This window comes from Patagioenas fasciata, chromosome 35, assembly GCF_037038585.1.
Source record: "Patagioenas fasciata isolate bPatFas1 chromosome 35, bPatFas1.hap1, whole genome shotgun sequence".
NCBI classification, from domain to species: Eukaryota; Metazoa; Chordata; class Aves; order Columbiformes; family Columbidae; genus Patagioenas; species Patagioenas fasciata.
In genome coordinates this window covers 3,098,576-3,119,964 of record NC_092554.1, presented here as the reverse complement: position 1 = coordinate 3,119,964, position 21,389 = coordinate 3,098,576, and the positions used below count along the sequence as shown (strand labels likewise).

Here is a 21,389-nt window from a genome sequence, read left to right as displayed (position 1 = left end):
AGTAACCACCAGTACAGACCAGTTCAGCTCAGTTACCACCCCCCCAGTAACCACCAGTACAGACCAGTTACAGCCCCCCCCAGTAACCACCAGTACAGACCAGCTCAGCCCAGTTACAGGCCCCCCAGTACAGACCAGTTACAGCCCCCCCCAGTAACCACCAGTAACCACCAGTACAGACCAGTTACAGCCCCCCCAGTAACAACCAGTACAGACCAGTTACAGCCCACCCAATTACCACCAGTACAGACCAGTTCAGCCCAGTTACAGACCCCCCAGTACAAACCAGTACAGACCAGTTCAGCCCAGTTACCGCCTCCCCAGTTCAGCCCAGTTACCACCCCTCCAGCGAGAACCAGTACAGACCAGTTCACCCCAGTACAGCCCGCCAGTACAGACCAGTTCATCCCAGTTACAGACCCCCAGTAACCACCAGTACAGACCAGTTTGGCCCAGTTACAGCCCCCCCAGTAACAACCAGTACACCAGTGGGGTAACACAGCTCCGGTCTGGCCTAGTTCATCCCAGTTACAGCCCCCAGTAAGAACCAGTAAAGACCAGTTGGGTAACACAGCTCCAGTCTGGTCCAGTTCATGCCAGGTACAGCCCCCAGTAAGAACCAGTAAAAACCAGTTGGGTCCTACGGCTCCGATCCTGCGGCAGCTCAGCCAGCCTGGTGGGGTGGGGGTGGGATGAGGACCCAGGCATCCGGGTGGCCCCATCCCCCCCGGACCTGAGTCTGTCCCTGGGTCCTCCCAGTGCTCCCAGTTCCTCCCCCAGTGCCCCCCATTGCTCCCAGTGTCCTCCCCCAGTGCTCCCAGTTCTCCCTCAGCGCTCCCAGTTCCTCCCCGCCCCAGTTCCCCCCATTGCTCCCAGTAATCTCCCAGTTCCCCCCTCAATGCTCCCAGTTCCCCCCCTAGTTCCCCTCATTGCTTCCAGTGTCCCCCCAGTGCCCCACTCAGTGCTCCCAGTTCCCCCCACCCAGTTCCCCCCAGTGCTCCCAGTACCCCCAGTTTCACCCCAGTCCCCCCACTTCCTCCATTGCTCCCAGTGTCCCCCCAGTACCCCCCATTCCTCCCAGTGTCCTCCCCAGTGCTCCCAGTTCCCCACCCAGTGCTCCCCGTACCCTCCCCCAGTTCCCTCCATTGCTCCCAGTTCCCCATCCCAGTTCCCCCCCAGTACCCCCCATTGCTCCCAGTGTCCCCCCAGTGCTCCCAGTGCCCCCCATTGCTACCAGTTCCCCCCCAGTGCTCCCAGTTCCCCCCCCCCAGCTCCCCCCCATTGCTCCCAGTGCTCCCAGTACCCCCCAGTGCTCCCAGTCCCCCCAGTTCCCACCTGCGCTCGCAGGCGCCTCCTCAGGCCCCACACGGCCGCCAGGACCCCCAGGGCCCCCCCGATCCCCCCCAGCAGCAGCAGCCCGTGGGGGGGGGGCGAGGGGGGGGGGAGGAGCCCCCAAACGCTGCGGGGGGGGAGGGGCGCTCACAGGGGGGGCTGTGGGGAAACGGGGGGGTCAGGGGGGTCCCCTCAGTTGGGGGGGGGGTTGTCTCAGGGGGTCTATGGGGAGTCAGGGGGGTCTCCCCTAAATTGTGGGGATCAGAGGGGGGACCCCTCAATTGTGGGGGGGAGGTTCAGGGGGAGTCATGGGGGGGTCCGCGGGGGTCTCCCTTCACTTGGGGGGGTCAGGGGGGTTTGGGGGTCAGAGGGGTCTCTCCTCAATTGGGGGGGTCTCAGGGGAGTTATGGGGTCTCCCCTCAATTGGGGGGGTCACCCCTCAATTGGGGGGGATCAGGTAGGGGTCTCCCTTCACTTGGGGGCGGTCAGGGGGGGTCATGGGGGGGGTCTGGGGGGTGTCCCCTCAATTGGGGGAGCCAGGGGGGTCTCTGGGTATCAGGGGGGTCATGGGTGGGGTGTCAAGGGGGTCCAGCAGGGTCATGAGGGGCTCAGGGGGTCTCCCCTCAATTGGGGGGGTCCAGGGGGGTCATGGTGGTTCAGGGGGGGTCCAGGGGGTGTCCCCTCATTGGGGGGGTCAGGGAGGTCTCAGGGTGTCTGGGGGTCACCGGGGGTCAAGGGGGGTTAGGGGTCATGGGGGGGGGTTCAGGGGGGTCTCCCCTCACTTTGTTGGGGGGGGGGGGGGTCTCATGGGGCCAGGGAGTGATAGAAGGGTCAGGGGGGGAGGGGGGGGGTCTCCCCTCCATTGGGGGGTCTCAGGGTGTCTGGTGGGGGTCCGGGGGGGTCTCTGGGGGGGTCACCTGTGTGGCAGCGCAGGCGGGCACAGGTGGGGAAGTGGGGGGGTCGGTGGCGCAGCCCCCCCAGCTGCTGCACCAGCGTCTCCAGCACCCGCGACACGTTCACCGGGCGCAGCCGCACGCAGCCCTGGGGGTCCTGGGGTACGGGGGGGTCACCACGGCCCCCCCAAACCCCACAGGGACCCTCAAACCCCCCCCAAACCCACAGGGACCCCCCAAGCCTCCCCAAACCCACAGGGACCCCCCCAGAACCCCCAAAACTCCCCCAAGCCCACAGGGACCCCCAAACCCCTAAAAGCCCCCCAAACCCACAGGGACTCCCCCAGAACCCCCAAAACTCCCCCAAGCCCACAGGGACACCCCCAGAAGCCCCAAACCCCCCAGGCCCCCCCCAAACCCACAGGGACCCCCTCTGGGACCCCCAATCCCCCCTGAACCCCCAAACCCCACCTGGGATCCCCAAAACCCCCAGAATCCCCAAACCCCCCCCCAAACCCACAAAGACCACCCCAAAACCCCTGAGGCCCCCAAAACCCCCAGGGACCCCCCCAGAACCCCCTCCCCCAAATTACTTTGGACCGTCCTAGAGCCCCTTAAAACCCTTTGAGACCCCCCCCAAATCCCCCCTGACCCCCCAGAATTACCCTGGATCCCCAGCCCCCCAACCCCCCTCCAAATACCTTGGACCCCCCTGCCCCCCCCCCCCCCGAATTACCTTGGACCCCCCAAATCCCCCTGAGACCCCCCCAGAATGACCTTGAACCCTCCCAAACCCCCCTGACAACCCCCTAGAATGACCTTGGACCCTCCCAAGCCCCCCCGAGACCCCCCCAGAATGACCTTGGACCCTCCCAAACCCCCCCAAGACCCCCCCAGAATGACCTTGGACCCTCCCAAACCTCCCCAAGACCCCCCCAGAATGACCTTGGACCCTCCCAAACCCCCCCAAGACCCCCCCAGAATGACCTTGGACCCTCCCAAACCCCCCCAAGACCCCCCCAGAATGACCTTGGACCCTCCCAAACCTCCCCAAGACCCCCCCCAGGCCCCCCCAAAGCCGCCCCCCCCCACCTGTATGTGACAGTCTGTGACGAAGCTGAGCTGGGCGACCAAGCGCTGAACCCGGGGGGCCAGGGACCCCCCCGCCACCTCCCCCATGTGCTGCAGCGCCCGCAGCCCGAAGTGCAGCCCCCACAGGTCCCCGCACGACACGTCCTGGGGGGGACACGGGGACATGTGGGGACAATGGGGGGACATGGGGATATGGGGGGACATGGGGGACATGGGGATATGGGGGGACATGGGGATATGGGGGGACATGGGGGATGGGGGGGGACATGGGGGATGGGGGGACATGGGGGATGTGGGGGGACATGGGGGACATGGGGGATGTGGGGGGACATGGGGGGACATGGGGGATGGGGGGGGACATGGGGGATGGGGGGACATGGGGGACATGGGGGATGTGGGGGGACATGGGGGATAGGGGGGACATGGGGGATAGGGGGGACATGGGGGGATATATGGGGATATGGGGGGACATGGGGGACATGGGGATATAGGGACATAGCGGGGATATGGGGGGACATAGGGGGAGATGGGGATATGGGGACATGGGGGGGATATGGGGGATATGGGGGGACATGGGGGGAATATGGGGGGACATGGGGGGGACATGGGGATATGGGGGATATGAGGGGACATGGGGGGGATATGAGGGGACATGGGGGGCATATAGGGACATGGGGGGGACATGGGGATATGGGGGAACATGGGGGGGATATGGGGGATATGGGGACATGGAGGGACATGGGGATATGGGGGGACATGGGGGGGATATAGGGACATGGGGGGACAGGGGGATATGGGGGGACAGGGGGACATGGGGGGACATGTGGGGGATATAGGGACATGGGGGGGACATGGGGATATGGGGGATATGGGGGGACATGGGGATGTGGGGGGGATGTGGGGGTGATATGGGGGGACATGGGGATATGGGGAGACATGGGGGGGATATGGGGACATGGGGATATGGGGGGGATATGGGGGGACATGGGGGGACATGGACATAGGGATATGGGGACATGGGGGGGCGTGGGGGGATATGGGGACATGGGACATGTGGGCATATGGGGGGACATGGTGATATGGGGACATGGGGGGGATATGGGGAAATATGGGGGGATATGGGTCAGGTGGGACATGGGGATATAGGGGGATATGGGGGGACATGGGGGATATGGGGAACATGGGGAGATGGGGGGACATGGGGAGATGGGGGGACATGGGTCAGGGGGGACATGGGGGATATGGGGACATGGGGGGGATATGGGGGACATGGGGGGACACGGGGATATGGGGGGAGACATGGGGGAGACGTGGGGATATGGAGAATATGGGGACATGGGGGGGATATGGGGGACATAGGGGGACACAGGTCAGGGGGTGCAGCCCCCCAGGTCCCCACACAACATGTCCTGGGTGGGGGACACACGATATGTGGGGACACATGTTGGGGGGACACCGGGGACATGGGGAGACATGGGGAAATACGGGGGACATTGGGGAACATGGGGGGGGTATAGGGGGAAAATGGGGGGGGGACATAGGGGCACACACGGGTCAGGGGGCGCAGCCCCCACAGGTCCCATCCTGGGGGGGTCCCGGGGGGGTCCCTCACCCGCTCCAGGTTGCTGGGCATCTGCACCGGGTAATCCTGGAGCAGCCACGGAACCTGGGGGTCGGGGGGGGGGGGGGGCAAAATTTGGGGGAGGTCCCGCACTTTTTTTTTGGGGGGGGGGGGGGCATATATTTGGGGGGGGGGGGGGGGGTCTCACCAGCGCGTCCACGTGTGCGCGGAAGGTGCTGCTGACGGGGCTGAACTGGAACGAGCAGCAACCGGCGGGGGGGGGCGCGCTCAGCACCAGCAGCAGCGAAACCTGGGGGGGGCACCGGGCTGGGGGGGGCACGGGGGGACACTGGGGGGGGGGGGGGGGGCACCGGACTGGGAGGGCGGGCGGGGGGGTCCCCACTTACCAGAGAGGAGGCGGGGGGGGCGGGGTCCATGGTGGGACCGGGGGGGGGAGGAGGAGAGAGCGGGGACCCCCCCGGGACCCCCCCCCGGAACCGCCGCCGAAAGCGAAAGCGGCGCCGGAGTCGCGTCCGGGGAGGGGACCCAGGCGTTCGGGGAGGGGACCCAGGCGTTCGGGAGCCTTCCCACACCCCCCTCGCTTCCAGGGACTCAGGTGTCCGGGCTCCGCCCCCCCCCGCCCCTGTGCGGGAATCTCCACCCGTCCCCCCCCCCCCCGCCCGATGGACCCAGGCGTCCGGGAGTCGCCCCACCCCGCAAAGGGACCCAGGCGTCCCGGCTCCCCGGGCAGTGTTCCCCTCCCTCCCCTAGGGACCCAGGCGTTCGGGAGCCTTCCCCCTCCCGCTTCCCGATGGACCCAGGAGTCCGGAAGGGGACCCAGGCGTTCGAGGATGGGACCCAGGCGTTCGGGAGCCGCCCCACCCCGCAAACCGACCCAGGCGTCCCGGCTCCCCTATCCCTCCCTCAGGGACCCAGGCGTTCGGGAGGGGACCCAGGAGTTCGGGAGGGACCCAGGAGTTCAGGGAGGGACCCAGGAGTTCGGGAGCCTTCCTCCCCGCCCAACCCCGCAGGGACCCAGGTGTCCGGGCTCCGCCCTATCCCCCCCCCCCCGCCTGCTTCTCGATGGACCCAGGCGCCCGAGGAGGGGACCCAGGCGTCCGGTAGCCGCCTCACCCCGTAAAGGGACCCAGGCGTCCCGGCTCCCCCTGCCTCCCTCCCTTCCTCCCTCCCCCAGGGACCCAGGCGTTCGGGAGGGGACCCAGGCGTCCGGGTTCCGCCCCCGCGCCGCTCCCTCCCCCAGCTGCCTCGAGGCCAAAGAAGGGACCCAGGCGTCCGGGCACGTGGGGGGGCGGGGCTAAAACGCCGGGACCACCCCCCCCCCCCAAGTCAGAGACACAAACGTGGGTGTGTGGGGGGGTCACGTTTATTGGGGTCACAGCCGCAGGTCGGGGGGGGTCACTGGGACCCCCCCCCAGGCAACCAGAGGCTCCGGGGGCGGCTGCTCCGCAGCTCCAACTCCAGGTCACAGCCGGGGGGGGCGGGGTCCTGCCCCGGCCCCCCCCCCAGGACCCCCCCTGGGACCCACACGTGGGTGACGCCCCCGAGCGAGGACCAATCCGGCTCCTTTGGGGGTGGGGACAGAAAAAGGGGGTGTCGGGGGGGGGTGGACAAGGGGGACCCCCCTAGTGGGGATTCCTGCATACTGGGGTCACCCCCATAGCTGGGACCCCCCCATAGCAGGGACATCCCCACGGTGGGAACCCCCCTATAATGGGGACCCTCCCATAGTGGGGACCCCCCCATAGTGGAGACACCCCCATAGTGAGGACCCCCCCATAGTGAGGACACCCATATAATGGAGACACCCCCATATAATGGGGACACCCCTATAATGGGGACCCCCTCATAGTGGGGACACCCCTATAATGAGGACCCCCCCCCCATAATGGAGACCCCCCCATAGCGGGGACCCCCCATAGTGGGGACACCTGTATAATGGGGACACCCCTATAATGGGGACACCCCCCATAGTGGGGATCCCCCCATAGTGGGGACACCCCACCCCCTCCCATAATGGGGATCCCTCCATAGTGGGGACTCCCCCATAGTGTGGATGCCCCCATAGTGGGGACACCCCCATAATGGGGACACCCCCATAATGGGGACCTCCCTGTAGTGGGGATCCCCCCTATAATGGGGACATCTCTATAATGGAGCCCCCCCCCATAGTGAGGACCCCCACATAGTGGAGTCACACCCAAAGTGGGGACCCCCCCGCACTCACCGGCCCCCCCCCGCAGATCCACAGCCCATCCGGTCGATGTCGCGACAGCGTCGTCACCGCCCCGGCCCCCCCCGGCAGCACCGACAGCGCCCCCTGGGGGAGCCCAGCGCCCACCAGGGCCTGGGGGGGACACAAAAGAGGGGGGGTCATGGGGGTCACAGGGACCCGGGGGTCCTGGAGGTCCATGGGGGTTCAGGTGGACCCAGGAGTTCGGTGGGACCCAGGAGTTCGGGAGGACCCAGGAGTTCAGGACACTGGGGTCCCAGGGGTCCATGGGGGTCATGGAGGGACATGGGGGTCCATGGGGGATTACACGGATCCATGTGGGTCACAGGGTCCATGTGGGTCATGGGGGGGTCCCAGGGGGTCCATGGGGGTCTCAGGGCATCCCAGGGGTCCATAGGGGTCCCAGCGGTCTATATGGGGTCCATGGGGGACCTGGGGGTCCATTGGGAGTCAATGGGGGATCATGGGGGTTGTGGGGGGTCCCAGGGGTCCATGTGGGTCACGGGGGGACATGGGGGTCCCAGGGTTCCACGTGGGTCTCAGGGGGACCCGGGGGGTCCATGAGGTCCATGTGGGTCCCAGGGTTCAATGGGGTTCCATGTGGGGTCCCAGGGTTCAATGGGGTTCCATGTGGGGTCCCGGGGTTCAATGGGGGTCCATGGGGGTCTCAGGGGTCCATGGAGGTCCTGGGGTTCGATGGGGGTCCCGGGGGTTCCCAGGGTTCAATGGGGGTCTTGGGTTTCAATGGGGGTCCATAGGGGTCTTAGGGGTCCATGAGGGTCCCAGCTTCAATGGGGGTCTCAGGGTTCAATGGGGGTCTCAGGGTTCAATGGGGGTCCATAGGGGTCTCAGGGGTCCATGAGGGTCCCAGCTTCAATGGGGGTCCCAGGGTTCAATGGGGGTCTCGGGGTTCAATGGGGGTCCATAGGGGTCTCAGGGGTCCATGAGGGTCCACGGGGGTCCCGGGGTTCAATGGGGGTCTCGGGGTTCAATGAGGGTCCATAGGGGTCCATGGGGGTCCCGGGGTTCAATGGGGGTCTCGGGGTTCCATGGGGGTCCATAGGGGTCTCAGGGTTCCATGGGGATCCATGGGGGTCTCGGGGTTCCATGGGGGTCCCGGGGGGTGCCCCACCTGCCGCAGCCGCAGTGCGGGCCCGATCCCGCCAGGGGGCGCCAGCAGCACGAGCGCGTTGCCGAGCGCGAGCGCAGGGGGGAGGAGCTCCAGGGCGCGCGCCAGGGGGCGGGGCCCACCCCAGGCCACGCCCACCACACCCAGTGGCCGCCGAGTCAGCAGGACACGCCCACCGGCCACTTCCTGCGAGGGGGAAACCACGCCCACTCAGCCTAAGGCCACGCCCCCTCCTCCACCGAGTCATAGGACCACGCCCCTTTCTGTCTGGCCCCGCCCCGCGGCCCCCCGGCTCCACCCCCTTCAGGCCCCACCCCACGTGGGCTCCACCCACCCTCAGGCTCCACCCCTTTAGACCCCGCCCACATGCATGCCCCACCCACCCTGGCTCCACCCACCATGAGGCTCCACCCCCTTCAGGCCCACCTGCATGACCCTACCCACCCTCAGGCTCCACCCCTTCAGGACCTCCCACACCCTGAGGCTCCACCCACCCTCCGGCCCCGCCCACTTGAGACCCCGCCCACCCCAGGCTCCACCCACCTGCACGGCCCCACCCATCAGCTCCATGCGTGCCGCCCAGCGCAGCAGCGCCGCCTGCAGGCGCCCGGTGTCACCGTTGTCACCGTTGTCACCATCGTCACCATCACTGTCACCCCCCAGCGCCGCTGCTGCCCCCCGCAGCACCTGAGCACGGGCGGGGCCCGGGACACGCCCCCACCTGTGGGGACCCAGGTGTCCGGGAGGGACCCAGGCGTCCGGGGATCCCCCAACAGGGACACAGACGTTCAGGAGGGACCCAGGCATCCGGGGATACCCCAAGAGGGACACAGGCATCCAGGAGGGGGGCCAGGAGTTCAGGGGACCCAGGAGTTCGGGGAGGGACCCAGGAGTTCGGGAGGGGACCCAGGAGTTCGGGGAGGGGGCACCCAGGAGTTTGGGAGGGGACCCAGGAGTTCAGGGAGGGACCCAGGAGTTCAGGGAGGGACCCAGGAGTTCGGGGAGGGGACCCAGGAGTTCGGGAGGGGACCCAGGAGTTCGGGAGGGACCCAGGAGTTCGGGGAGGGGGCACCCAGGAGTTCAGAAGGGACCCAGGAGTTTGGGAGGGGACCCAGGAGTTCGGGGAGGGGGCACCCAGGAGTTCAGAAGGGACCCAGGAGTTCGGGAGGGGACCCAGGAGTTCAGGGAGGGACCCAGGAGTTCGGGGAGGGGACCCAGGAGTTTGGGGAGGGGGACCCAGGAGTTCGGGAGGGGACCCAGGAATTCGGGAGGGACCCAGGAGTTCGGGAGGGACCCAGGAGTTCGGGAGGGGACCCACGAGTTCAGAAGGGACCCAGGAGTTCGGGAGGGACCCAGGAGTTCAGGGGGGACCCAGGAGTTCGGGAGGGGACCCAGGTGTCCGGGAGGGGACCCAGGAGTTCGGGGAGGGACCCAGGAGTTCGGGAGGGGACCCAGGAGTTCGGGAGGGACCCGGGAGTTTGGAGGGACCTAGGAGTTTGGTGGGGGGACCCAGGCGTCCGGGAGGGACCCAGGCGTCCGGGCCCCGCCCCTCACCCCGCCCGTCGCGCCTCCTGCAGGGCGGTGGCCACGTCGGCGTCATTTGGGGGGGTCTCAGGTTCCGGGCTGGGGGGGCAGACACGGGGGGTCAGAGATTGGGGTGCTCGACTGTGGGGAAGGTGAGGGGGAGGAGTGGGGGGAGGGGCGGGGGGAGGGGCGGGGGGAGGGGCTTCACCTGCTCTCCTGCTCCGGGAGGGTCCCTGGTGCTGGGGGGGGGTCCCAGGGGGGGCGCCCGAATTCTCGCATCGCCTGAGTGGGGGGGAAGTGGCGAGTGAGGGGAAGGGGGGGTCCCATCTGCACCGGGACACACCCCTCCCCCACCCCCCTATCCTGGGGTCACCCACACCCCCCCCCAAATCCACCCAGGACCACCCAAAACCCCCCCATGTCCTCTCTGTGTGCCACATCCCCCTCCTGGGTCCCCCCCGATCTCCTGGGTCCCTCCCGAACTCCTGGGTCCCCTCCCCAGGCTTCTGGGTCCTCCCTGAACTCCTGGGTTCCCCTCAAACTCCTGGGTCCCTCCCGAACTCCTGGGTCCCTCCCGAACTCCTGGGTCCCTCCCCGAACTCCTGGGTCCCTCCCCGAACTCCTGGGTCCCTCCCGAACTCCTGGGTCCCCTCCCCAAACTTCTGGGTGCCCCCCGAACTCCTGGGTCCCCTCCTGAACTCCTGGGTCCCTCCCGAACTCCTGGGTCCCCCCGATCTCCTGGGTCCCCTTTCCCGAACTCCTGGGTCCCTCCCAAACTCCTGGGTCCCCTCCCCAAACTTCTGGGTCCCCTCCCCGAACTCCTGGGTCCCTCCCGAACTCCTGGGTCCCCCTGATCTCCTGGGGCCCCTTTCCCAAACTCCTGGGTCCCTCCCGAACTCCTGGGTCCCCTCCTGATCTCCTGGGTCCCTCTCGAACTCCTGGGTCCCCCCCGATCTCCCGGGTCCCCCCCCGATCTCCCGGGTCCCCACCTCCAGCGCCTCCCCCGGTGCCTCTGGAGCCTCCAGCGCGTTGATCCAGACACGACCCAGGGGCAGCCTGAGGGGTCAAAGGTCAGAGGTCATAAAGGGGCGTGGGCAGGGGTCACGGTCAGGGGTCACGGTCAGGTCAAGTTCACCTGTCGGCCACGTCCAGCGCGGCCGGGACGTCCTGGGCCCACACGGAGGCGGCGGTGACACCGAGACCCAAAGTGACGCTGATGGCGTCTTGGGGGGAGCGAACGGGGACGAGGGGCAGCAGGGGACCCCAAAACTGCGGGGACACCCCCAGATGGGACACCCCAAAATGGGGCACCCCCCTGAACCATCCCTGACACCCCAAAACTGGGGGGACACCCTGAAATGGGGCACCCCCGAACCATCCCTGACACCCCAAAATGGGACACCCCAAAAAGGGGACACCCCCCAGAACCATCCCATTGCCTGGGGGGGGATACCCCAAAACTGGGGGGACACCCTGAAATGGGGCACCCCCCTGAACCATGTCTGACACCCCAAAATGGGACACCCCAAAACTGGGGGGACACCCCAAAATGGGACCCCCCCCTCAGAACTATCTCCCACCTGGTGGGGGACACCCTGAAACTGGGACCCCCCGCAAGACCCATTACTGACACCCCAAAATGGGACCCCCCCCTCAAACCATCCCTGACACCCCAAAACTGGGACACCCCAAAATGGGACCCCCCCCCCCCCCCCCCGAACCATCCCTGACACCCCAAAATGGGACTTCCCCCCCCACCCCCCCAAACCTGCCCTCATTGCCCCTCCCCAGGGGGGACATCAGGGACCCCAAATGCCCCCCTGGCCCCCCAAGTCCCCCCCCATGACCTTAGGACCCCCCCGGACCCACCGGTTCCCGCAGCAACCGCGATGTTGGGGTGACCCCCGTGATCAGGGTGGGGGGGAAGAACTGACCCCCCCCAGGCAGCGGTGGCTGGAACACCTGGGGGAAGGGACCCAGGCGTCCGGGTGGGCTCCAGAGGGGACCCAGGCGTCCGGGAACCCTCTCAGCCCCACAAAGGGACCCAGGCGTTCGGGAGCCCAAAACTCCCCCAGAGGGACCCAGGCGTCCGGGTGGCCCCCTCAAAGGGACCCAGGCGTCCGGGTGGCCCCCTCAACCCCTCAAAGGGACCCAGGCGTCCGGGTGGGTTTCAGAGGGACCCAGGCGTCCGGGTGGCCCCCTCAACCCCTCAAAGGGACCCAGGCATCCGGGAGCCCCCCCAGCTCTCCCAGAGGGACCCAGGCATCCGGGAACACCCCAACTCCCCCAAGAGGGACCCAGGCATCCGGGAATCTCCCAACCCCACCAGGAGGGACCCAGGCGTCCGGGTGAGCTTCAGAAGGGACCCAGGCGTCCGGGAACCTCCCCACCCCCCCCAAGAGGGACCCAGGCGTCCGGGTGAGCTTCAGAAGGGACCCAGGCGTCCGGGACCCCCCCCAGCCCCCCCCTCACCTCAGCCCCCTCCTCCAGCGCCGCCCTCAGCAGCTCCTGTGGGTGGGGGGTCCCGGGGGGGGGTTGGGGCAGCGGCCCCAGCCCCGTTTTGGGGTCCAGGGGGTCCCCGAGCCGCAGCGCCCCCAGGCGGACCCGCAGGAGCCGCCCCAGCGCCCCCAGCGCCCCCTCCAGGGCCACAACCAGCAGCTGCAACAGGGGGGGGTCAGGGGACACCCCAAAACCCCTCTGGACCCCACTGAACCCCCCATGACACCCCCAGACCCCCTGAACCCCCAGACCACCCCTAAACAACCCAGACCCCCCTGACCCCTCAGTGCCCCCTGAACCCCTCAATAAGTCACCCCCAAAATCCCCCTGAGCCCCTAAATCACCCCAAAACAGCCCAGACCCCCAAATCACCCCCAGACACCCCGCAAACCCCCCCTGAACCCCCCAAGTTCCCCCTGAGCCCCCCAGACACCCCCCAAGCCCCCCCGACCCCCCAAAACCCCCTCAACCCCCAAATTAATCACCCCCAAATTCCTCCTGACCCCCCCTGAACTCCCAAACTCCCCTAAACCCCCAAATCACCCCTGAACCCCCTCCGACCCCCCAAATCCCCCACAAAACCCCCAACTCCCCCCCCCCCCCAGGAATTGGACTGGGGGGGTCAATGGGACCCCAGACCCACCTGTGCCCCCATTGAACCCCCAAATCCCCCCGACCCCCCCCAACCCCAGAACCCCAACCCCCCCCAGAACTGAATTGGGGGTCAATGGGACCCCAGATCCCCCAAGACCCCCAAACCCCACCTGAAGCCCCACCCCCCCCTAGAATTGAATTAGGGGTCAATGGGACCCCAGAGCCCCCAGAACCCCAAACCCCCCCAAAGAATTGAATTGGGGGTCAATGGGACCCCAGATCCCCCAAGACCCCCCAACCCCCCCCAAACTCCCAAACCCCCCCAAGAATTGAATTGGGGGAGGTCAATGGGACCCCAGACCCCCCCAAGGCCCCCCAACCCCCCCGAACTCCCAAACCCCCCCAAAAATTGAATTGGGGGAGGTCAATGGGGACCCCAGACCCCCCCAGAACCCCAAATCCCCCCTGAAGCCCCAAACCCCCCAGGACTGAATTGGGGGGGGGTCAATGGGACCCCAGACCCCCCCAGACCCCCAAACCCCCCCAAGAATTGAATTGGGGGGGTCATGGGGACCCCAGACTTCCCAGAACCCCAGATCCCCCCTGGACCCCCAAACCACCCCTAGGAACATAACTGGGGGGTGAATGGGACCCCAGACCCACCTGTGCCCCCCCCAGCCCCCCCGCCAGGGCAGCGGCCACCGAGTCCAGATCCGCAGAGTCCAGAACCAGGACGGCCACACGAGCCCCGCCTGGGGACACCCCCCGGGGACCCCCCCATGGGGACACCCCCCGGGGAACCCCCCGCGGGGACCCCCAGAGCGCGGCCTGGGGGGGGACACCCCAGTTATGGGGATGGGACACACTCTGGGACCCCCCCCCCCCATCTGGGACCCCCCCAAAGGTGACAATGGGACCCCCCATGACTCCCCCATATGCATGACCCCCCCCTCAAAGGTGGCAATGGGGACAATGGGAACCCCCCCATGATCCCCCCCCATATCTGTGACCACCCCCCCAAGGCGGCAATGGGGACAATGGGAACCCCCCCATGACCCCCCCATATCCATGACCCCCCGCAAAGGTGACAATGGGACCCCCCCATATCTGGGACCCCCCCTGTGAAGGTGACAATGGAACCCCCCATGACTCCCCCATATCCATGACCCCCCCCTCAAAGGTGGCAATGGGGACAATGGGAACCCCCCCATGACCCCCCCATATCCATGACCCCCCCAAAGGGGACAGTGGGCCCCCCTGTGACCCCCCCATATCTGTGACCACCCCCCCCAAGGTGGCAATGGGGACAATGGGACCCCCCATGATCCCCCCCATATCCATGACCCCCCCAAAGGGGACAATGGGCCCCCCCTGTGACCCCCCCCATATCTGTGACCACCCCCCCAAGGTGGCAATGGGGACAATGGGACCCCCCCCCCATATCTATGACCCCCTTTCCAAAGGTGACAATAGTGACAAAGGGACCCCCTCATGACCCCCCCATATCTATGATTCCCCCCCCACGAAGGTGACAATGGTGACAAAGGGACCCCCCCCATGTTACCTGCGCCCCCCCCAGCACCGTGACCGCCGTGACCTCGGGGTGACCCCGCAGCGCGTGCCCGAGGGGCGGGGCCACGCTCACCACGTTCAGCAGCCCTGGGGGCAGCGGCCCCGCCCACGACCGCGAGGCCACGCCCACTGCCGCTGAGGCCCCGCCCACCGCCAGCTCGGCAACGCGCAACGACAACAGCGCCCCCTGGGGGTCGGGCAGGAGCAGCGCTGCGTTCCCTGGTTGGGGGGGACATGAGGGGTCATGGGGGGGGTCACACCCCTCCAAACTGGGATCCCCATGTCCCCCCATGTCCAACATGTCGCCCCCATATCCCCCCTGTGTTCCCCCCCCATATCCCCATGTCCCCATATCCCCCAAGCCACCCCCATCCCCATGTCCCCCCCATCCCCCATAAACCCCAATGTTCCCATATCCCCCCATATCCCCCAATATCCCCCCCATATCCCCATATGCCCCAATGTCCCCCCATATCCCCATGTCCCCATATCCCCCCATATCCCCCAATGTCCCCCCCATGTCCTCATATCCCCCATGTCACCCCCATCCCCCATAAACCCCAATGTTCCCATATCCCCCCATAGCCCCAATGTCCCCCCATATCCCCCAATGTCCCCCCATATCCCCCAATGTCCCCCCATGTCCCCCGCTCACCCATGGCCAGGATCGCTCCCAGTGTCCCCAGCAGCGTCGCCAGGTCACAGGGCCCCTCGATGACAAGAGCCACCACCCCTGGGGGGGTCATGGGGGTCAAGGAGGGGTCACAGGGGTCAGGGGTGGTCATGGGGGTCAAGGTCAGGGTCACTCACCCAGGGGGCTCCAGTCGCTCAGGCCGGGGGGGCCCAGGGCCGCCCCTCCCCCCGCCGCCCGCAGGCGCCGCAGCCCAAGGTCAAGGTCGCTGCCCAAGGTCAAGGCCAAGGGGCGCCCCCCTCCCAGGGTGGAAAGCGCCCCCAGTTGTGGGGCTGCGGCCGCCAGGGCCTGGGCCAGCCTGGGGACATTGGGGACAATGAGGGGACAGGGGGACAATGGGGACAGACAATGGGGACAGGGGGACAATGAGGGGACAGGGGGACATGGGGGACAATGGGGACAGGGGGACAATGAGGGGACAATGAGGAACAATGGGGGACAATGAGGGGACAGGGAGACAGAGGAACATGGAGACAACGAGGGGACAATGGGGGACATGGGGGACAATGAGGGGACAATGGGGACATGGGGACAATGAGGGGACAATGGGGGACATGGGGGACAATGAGGGGACAATGGGGATAGGGGGACATGGGGACAATGAGGGGACAATGGGGACAGGGGGACATGGGGACAATGAGCGGACATGGGGGACAATGAGGGGACAATGGGGACATGGGGTCAATGGGGACATGGGGACAATGAGGGGACAATGGGGACAGGGGGACAATGAGGGGACAGAGGGACAACGAGGGGACAATGGGGACAGGGGACATGGGGACAATGAGGGGACAATGGGGACAATGGGGGGACAGGGGGACAGAAGGACAATGAGGACATGGGGAGACAATGGGGACTATGAGAGGACAATGGGGACATGGGGGATATGGGGGGTGGGGGGACAACAGGGTCCCCATGGGGTTGCTGGAAACTCCTGGGTCCCCTCCCGAACTCCTGGGTCCCTCCCGAACTCCTGGGTCCCTCCCGGACTCCTGGGTCCCCCCCGAACTCCTGGGTCCCTCCCTGAACTCCTGGGTCCCCCCCGAACTCCTGGGTCCCCTCCCAAATTCCTGGGTCCCTCCCAGACTCCTGGGTCCTCTCCTGGGGACAGGGGGGTCACATGGGGTCACACGTGAAGCTCGGGGGGGTGGGGTCAGAGGTCAAAGGTCAGCGGGACTCACCTGTCCAGGCTCCGCCCCCGCCGGGGTCCCCCCAGCCCCCCCCATTTTGCCGCCGCCGTCGCCGCCGTCTCCACGGCAACCGCCACGTCCGGCCCCTCCCCCCGCGGAACCGTCACCAACGGCCGCCCTGGGGGGGGAGGGGAGGGGGAGTGTGACCTCTGACCCCCCCGTGACCCCTGTGACCCCTCTCGTGACTCCTTCCATGACTCCATACCCCGTGACACCTCCTGTGACCCCCGACCCCCGTGACACCCCCCATGACCCCCCATGTGACCCCTCCCATGACCCCCTGTGACCCCTGACCCCAGTGACCCACCTGTGACCCCCGACCCCCGTGACACCCCCCATGACCCCCATGTGACCCCTCCCATGACCCCCTGTGACCCCTGACCCCCAGTGACCCACCTGTGACCCCTGACCCCCCATGACCCTTGATGCCCATGACCCCCGTGACCCCTGACCCCCCATGACCCTTGATGCCCATGACCCCCCCGTGACCCCTGACCCCCTGTGGCCCCTCCCGTGACCTCTGAACCCCTGTGACCTCTGACCCCCGTGACACCTCCCGTGACCCCTGACCCCCATGTGACCCCCTCCCATGACCCCTGTGACCCCTGACCCCTGTGACACTGACCCCCTCCTATGACCCCAATCCCTGTGACACCTCCCATGACACCTGACCCCTCCCATGACCCCTGTGACCCCTGACACTCCCATGACCCCTGATCCCCGCGACCCCTGACCCCTGTGACCCCTCCCATGACCCCTGACCCCCATGACCCCTCCCATGACCCCTGACCCCCCTGACCCCTCCTGTGACCCCTGACCCCTGTGACCACTCCCATGACCCCTGACCCCCATGACCCCTCCCATGACCCCTCCCCTGACCCCTGACCCCTGTGACCCCTCCCATGACCCGTGACCCCTCCCGTGACCCATGATCCCTGACCCCCGTGACCCACGACCCCTGTGAGCCCTTCCATGACCCCTGACCCCCCCGTGACCCCTCCCATGACCCCTGACCCGTACCCGTTGCCGCCTCCCGGCACTCAAGCGGCTCCCGGCCCGGCGCCTTCAGCCACGTCCCGGCCACAAAGTGACCGAGGGATCGGCCGTGGGAGGAGAACCAGGCCTGGGGGGCCGGACGCCTGGGTCCCTCCAGACGCCTGGGTCCCCCCCGAACTCCTGGGTCCCCCCCCGAACTCCTGGGTCCCTCCCGAACTCCTGGGTCCCCTCCCAGACTCCTGGGTCCGCCCCGAACTCCTGGGTCCCTCCCCGAACTCCTGGGTCCCTCCGGACGCCTGGGTCCGCCCCGAACTCCTGGGTCCCTCCCGAACTCCTGGGTCCCCTCCCAGACTCCTGGGTCCGCCCCGAACTCCTGGGTCCCTCCCCGAACTCCTGGGTCCCCTCCCAGACTCCTGGGTCCCCCCCCGAACTCCTGGGTCCGCCCCGAACTCCTGGGTCCCCTCCCAAACTCCTGGGTCCCTCCCCGAACTCCTGGGTCCCTCCAAACTCCTGGGTCCCCCCCCGAACTCCTGGGTCCCTCCCGAATTCCTGGGTCCCCTCCCAGACTGCTGGGTCCCCCCCGAACTCCTGGGTCCCTCCCGAACTCCTGGGTCCCTCCCGAACTCCTGGGTCCCCCCCGAACTCCTGGGTCCCCCCCCGAACTCCTGGGTCCCTCCCGAACTCCTGGGTCCCTCCCGAACTCCTGGGTCCCTCCCCGAACTCCTGGGTCCCTCCGGACGCCTGGGTCCCCTCCCAGACTCCTGGGTCCCCCCCGAACTCCCGGGTCCCTCCCGAACTCCTGGGTCCCTCCGGACGCCTGGGTCCCCTCCCAGACTCCTGGGTCCCCCCCGAACTCCCGGGTCCCCCCCGAACTCCTGGGTCCCCCCCGAACTCCCGGGTCCCTCCCGAACTCCTGGGTCCCCTCCCGAACTCCTGGGTCCCCCCCGAACTCCCGGGTCCCCCCCGAACTCCCGGGACCCTCCCGAACTCCCGGGTCCCCCCCGAACTCCCGGGTCCCTCCCGAACTCCTGGGTCCCCCCTCACCTCCGCCGCCGCCCCCGCCCCCCCGGCTCCGGGTCCGTCCTCCATGGAACCGAAAATCTCGGTGACCGGGAGCGGCTCCAGCGCGGCCGCCATCGCACCAACGAGACGAGCGGCCAGAGCGGCCTCGTCACCATGGAAACCGCCCCAAACTTCCGCCGGGGACCCGGAAGTGCGAGCGGCGGCGGCCGATTTGGGTTAAAAACCGAGTCGTTTTTCTGTTAAAAAACCCGATTTCGGTTAAAAACCCGCTGGGCTTTGTTACAAAAGCACTAATTGGCACATTTAATTGGTTCGTTTGCCGTAAAACGCGTGAAAATGGGGGAATTTGGGGGGCTCACCCAAGCCAGTTAAGCGGGGGGGGTGGGAACCGTGTCCCCAGTGTCCCTATTGGCCCCAATGTCCTCAATGTCCCCATTGTCCCCTGTGTCCCCATTGTCCCCCATATCCCCATTGTACCCCATGTCCCCCATATCCCACATGTCCCCATTGTCCCCCATATCCCCATGGTCCCCACTGTCCCCCATGTCCCCACTGTCCCCCATATCCCCATTGTCCCCCATAACCCCATTGTCCCCGGTGTCCCCATTGTATCCCATGTCCCCCATATCCCCCATGTCCCCACTGTCCCCCATATCTCCATTGTCCCCATTGTCCCCCGGTGTCCCCGTGTCCTCTTCCCCACTGTCCCCTGATGTCCCCATGTCCCCAGCTCCATCATCCCCACTGTCCCCCGGGTCCCTCAGCGTCCCCATGTCCCCATTGTCCTTGATGTCCCTGCTGTCCCTCAGTGTCCCTATATCCCCATTATCCCCACTGTCCCCAGTATCCCCCGATGTCCCCATGTCCTTGTCCCCATTATCCTCGCTGTCCCCACTGTCTCTGGTGTCCCCTGTGTCCCCATTACTCCCACTGTCCCTCAGTGTCCCCATGTCCCCACTGTCCCTGGTGTCCCCATTATCCCCACTGTCCCTCAGTGTCCCCACGTCCCCAATATCCCCACTGTCCTTGGTGTCCCCACTGTCCTTGGTGTCTCCACTGTCCCTCAGTGTCCCCATGTCCCCACTGTCCTTGGTGTCCCCACTGTCCCTCAGTGTCCCCATGTCCCCACTGTCCTTGGTGTCCCCACTATCCCTCAGTGTCCCTATATCCCCACTATCCCCCGTGTCCCTCAATGTCCCCATGTCCCCAGTGTCCTTGGTGTCCCCAGTGTCCTTGGTGTCCCCACTGTCCTTGGTGTCCCCCGTGTCCCCCAAGTCCCGCGTGTCCCCACTTCCTCCCAGTGACCCCATGTCCCCAGGTGTCCCGGTGTCCCCCAATGTCCCGGTGTCCCCCATGTCCCCCAATGTCCCCGTATCCCCCAACGTCCCCACGCCCCCCGGTGTCCTGGTGTCCCCTAACGTCCCCACGCCCCCCGGTCCCTCGGTGTCCCCCACGGTGACCCAGGGCAGCCCCAGGAAGGCGGTGACGTCCCGGGCCGGGTGACGCCGCTCGGGTTCCAAGCGCAGGAGCCCCCGCAGCAACCGCAGCCCCGGGGGGGTGAACCCCGACCAACCCTGGGGGAGGGGCCCATGTCCCCGTGTCCCCATGTCCCCTCGTGTCCCCATGTCCCCTCGTCTCCCCTTGTCCCCACTGGGGGTCCCACAGTGTCCCTGTGTCCCCATGTGTCCCTGTGTCCTCACGTCCCCCCGTGTCCCCATGTCCCCCTGTGTCCCCACATCCCCACTGGGGGTCCTCCTCTGTCCCTGTGTCCGCATGTCCCCCCGTGTCCCTGTGTCCCCCCGTGTCCCCACGTCCCCCCGTGTCCCCACTGCTCCTTGTGTCCCCACGTCCCCCCGTGTCCCCCTGTGTCCCTGTGTCCCCATTTCCCCCCATGTCCCCATGTCCCCCTGCGCCCCCCTGTCCCCCTGTGTCCCCATATCCCCCCTTGTCCTCATGTCCCCCCATGTCCCCGTGTCCCCCTGTGTCCCTGTGTCCTTTGGCACCTCCACGTCCTCCCGTGTCCCAATGTCCCCCTGTGTCCCCGTATTCCCCCACGTCCCTGTGTCCTTTTGCACCTCCACGTCCCCCCACGTCCCCATGTCCCCCCGCACCCCCGTGTCCCCCTGTGTCCCCATATCCCCCCGCACCCCCGTGTCCCCCCATGTCCCCCCCTCCCCCTGCCAGGCCAGGAACTCCCGGAACTGTGGGTCCCCCCCGGTGGCCGCGGCCCACGGGAAGCACCCTGTGCCGAGGCAGAAGATGAGGACCCCGAAGGCCCAGAGGTCCACGCTGGGCTCCAGCGGCACCGTCTGCTCCCCCCGCAGCCGCCGCAGCTCGGGGGGCACGTAGGGAAGCGCCCCCCCCTCGGCGGGCCCCACGGGGCAGCCCCGCGCCCGCGCCAGCCCGAAGTCGCCCAGCTTCACGCGCCGGCACTCGCGGTCCCACAGGAGCACGTTGTCCAGCTTCACGTCCCGGTGAACCAGCCAGCGCCCGTGCACGAAGTCCAGGGCGCCCGCCAGCTGCGCCGCCACGCGCTTCACCAGCTCCTCCGGCAGCCCCTCCTGCGCGGGAGCTTAGCTGAGCGCAGCTTAGCTGGGCCCGGCTTAACTGAGCTGAGCTTAACTGGGCCGAGTTTAACTGGGCCGAGTTTACCTGGGCCGAGCTTAGCGGAGCCCAGCTTAACTGGGCCGAGTTTAGCTGGACTGAGCTTATCTGAGCCCAACTTAACTGAGCCGAGCTTAACTGGGCTGAGCCTAACGGGGCCGAGCTTAACTGAGCCAAGTTTAACTGGGCTGAGCTTAACGGGGCCGAGCTTAACTGAGCCAAGTTTAACTGGGCTGAGCTTAACCGGGCTGAGCTTAACTGGGCCGAGCTTAACTGAGCCAAGTTTAACTGGGCTGAGTTTAACTGGGCTGAGTTTAACTGGGCCGAGCTTAACTGGGCCGAGCTTAACTGGGCCGAGCTTAACTGGGCTGAGCTTAACTGGGCCGAGTTTAACTGGGCCGAGTTTAACTGGGCCTAGCTTAGCGGAGCCCAGCTTAA

At 67.1% G+C, this 21,389-nt stretch overlaps 3 protein-coding genes across 7 annotated transcripts in view; all 3 read right to left on the bottom strand.

Annotated features, from left to right (window-relative positions):
- Positions 1–65: 65 nt before the first annotated feature.
- Positions 66–5,924, bottom strand: FLT3LG (fms related receptor tyrosine kinase 3 ligand). 3 transcript variants are annotated; one of them, XM_071801146.1, is made up of 7 exons: positions 5,286–5,922; positions 5,087–5,188; positions 4,930–4,983; positions 3,318–3,461; positions 2,250–2,382; positions 1,336–1,491; positions 75–673 (listed from the first exon to the last, which is right to left on the bottom strand). In XM_071801146.1, the coding sequence occupies exons 1-7, from the start codon at positions 5,313–5,315 to the stop codon at positions 114–116; spliced, it is 1,179 nt and encodes a 392-aa protein (XP_071657247.1). In that variant the 5' UTR covers positions 5,316–5,922; the 3' UTR covers positions 75–113. The 3 variants fall into 3 exon arrangements, with proteins under 3 accessions (XP_071657248.1, XP_071657249.1, XP_071657247.1); XM_071801147.1 differs by lacking the exon at positions 4,930–4,983 and having other exon boundaries at positions 66–673; positions 5,286–5,924; XM_071801148.1 differs by lacking the exons at positions 4,930–4,983; positions 5,087–5,188 and having other exon boundaries at positions 70–673; positions 5,286–5,923.
- Positions 5,925–6,246: 322 nt separating this feature from the next.
- On the bottom strand, positions 6,247–18,599 carry LOC139826145 (aldehyde dehydrogenase family 16 member A1-like). Of its 3 annotated transcripts, XM_071801134.1 has the most exons (17): positions 18,369–18,592; positions 17,349–17,451; positions 16,320–16,446; positions 15,258–15,436; positions 15,103–15,180; positions 14,440–14,666; positions 13,539–13,703; positions 12,255–12,440; positions 11,652–11,744; positions 10,918–11,051; positions 10,772–10,838; positions 9,991–10,064; positions 9,813–9,881; positions 8,802–8,979; positions 8,262–8,444; positions 7,124–7,243; positions 6,247–6,462 (listed from the first exon to the last, which is right to left on the bottom strand). In XM_071801134.1, exons 1-17 carry the CDS (start codon positions 18,459–18,461, stop codon positions 6,295–6,297), a joined length of 2,244 nt encoding a protein of 747 aa, XP_071657235.1. In that variant the 5' UTR covers positions 18,462–18,592; the 3' UTR covers positions 6,247–6,294. The 3 variants fall into 3 exon arrangements, with proteins under 3 accessions (XP_071657235.1, XP_071657236.1, XP_071657237.1); XM_071801135.1 differs by lacking the exon at positions 11,652–11,744 and having other exon boundaries at positions 18,369–18,599; XM_071801136.1 differs by lacking the exons at positions 15,103–15,180; positions 15,258–15,436; positions 16,320–16,446.
- LOC139826109 (uncharacterized) overlaps positions 18,496–21,389 on the bottom strand; it is an 11,383-nt gene continuing 8,489 nt past the window's right edge. The window contains exons 4-5 of the mRNA XM_071801059.1: positions 20,403–20,908; positions 18,496–18,583 (exon numbers count right to left, since the gene is read on the bottom strand). Coding sequence (XP_071657160.1) covers positions 18,496–18,583; positions 20,403–20,908 — 594 coding nt within the window. The remainder of the gene's footprint in view (positions 18,584–20,402; positions 20,909–21,389) is intronic.

Excerpts from the sequence above, each read along its gene's own strand:
- FLT3LG (XM_071801146.1), bottom strand. The coding sequence starts at position 5,315 with ATGGACCCCGCCCCCCCCGCCTCCTCTCTG. Across the intron at positions 5,189-5,285 it reads CCCCCCCCGCCTCCTCTCTG|GTTTCGCTGCTGCTGGTGCT; the intron begins GTAAGTGGGGAC and ends TGCCCCCCCCAG. Across the intron at positions 4,984-5,086 it reads GCGCACACGTGGACGCGCTG|GTTCCGTGGCTGCTCCAGGA; the intron begins GTGAGACCCCCC and ends CCCGACCCCCAG.
- LOC139826145 (XM_071801134.1), bottom strand. The coding sequence starts at position 18,461 with ATGGCGGCCGCGCTGGAGCCGCTCCCGGTCACCGAGATTTTCGGTTCC. Across the intron at positions 11,052-11,651 it reads CGCGGTTGCTGCGGGAACCG|TTTTGGGGTCCCCTGCTGCC; the intron begins GTGGGTCCGGGG and ends GTGTCCCCGCAG. Across the intron at positions 6,463-7,123 it reads GGATCTGCGGGGGGGGGCCG|GAGCCGGATTGGTCCTCGCT; the intron begins GTGAGTGCGGGG and ends CCACCCCCAAAG.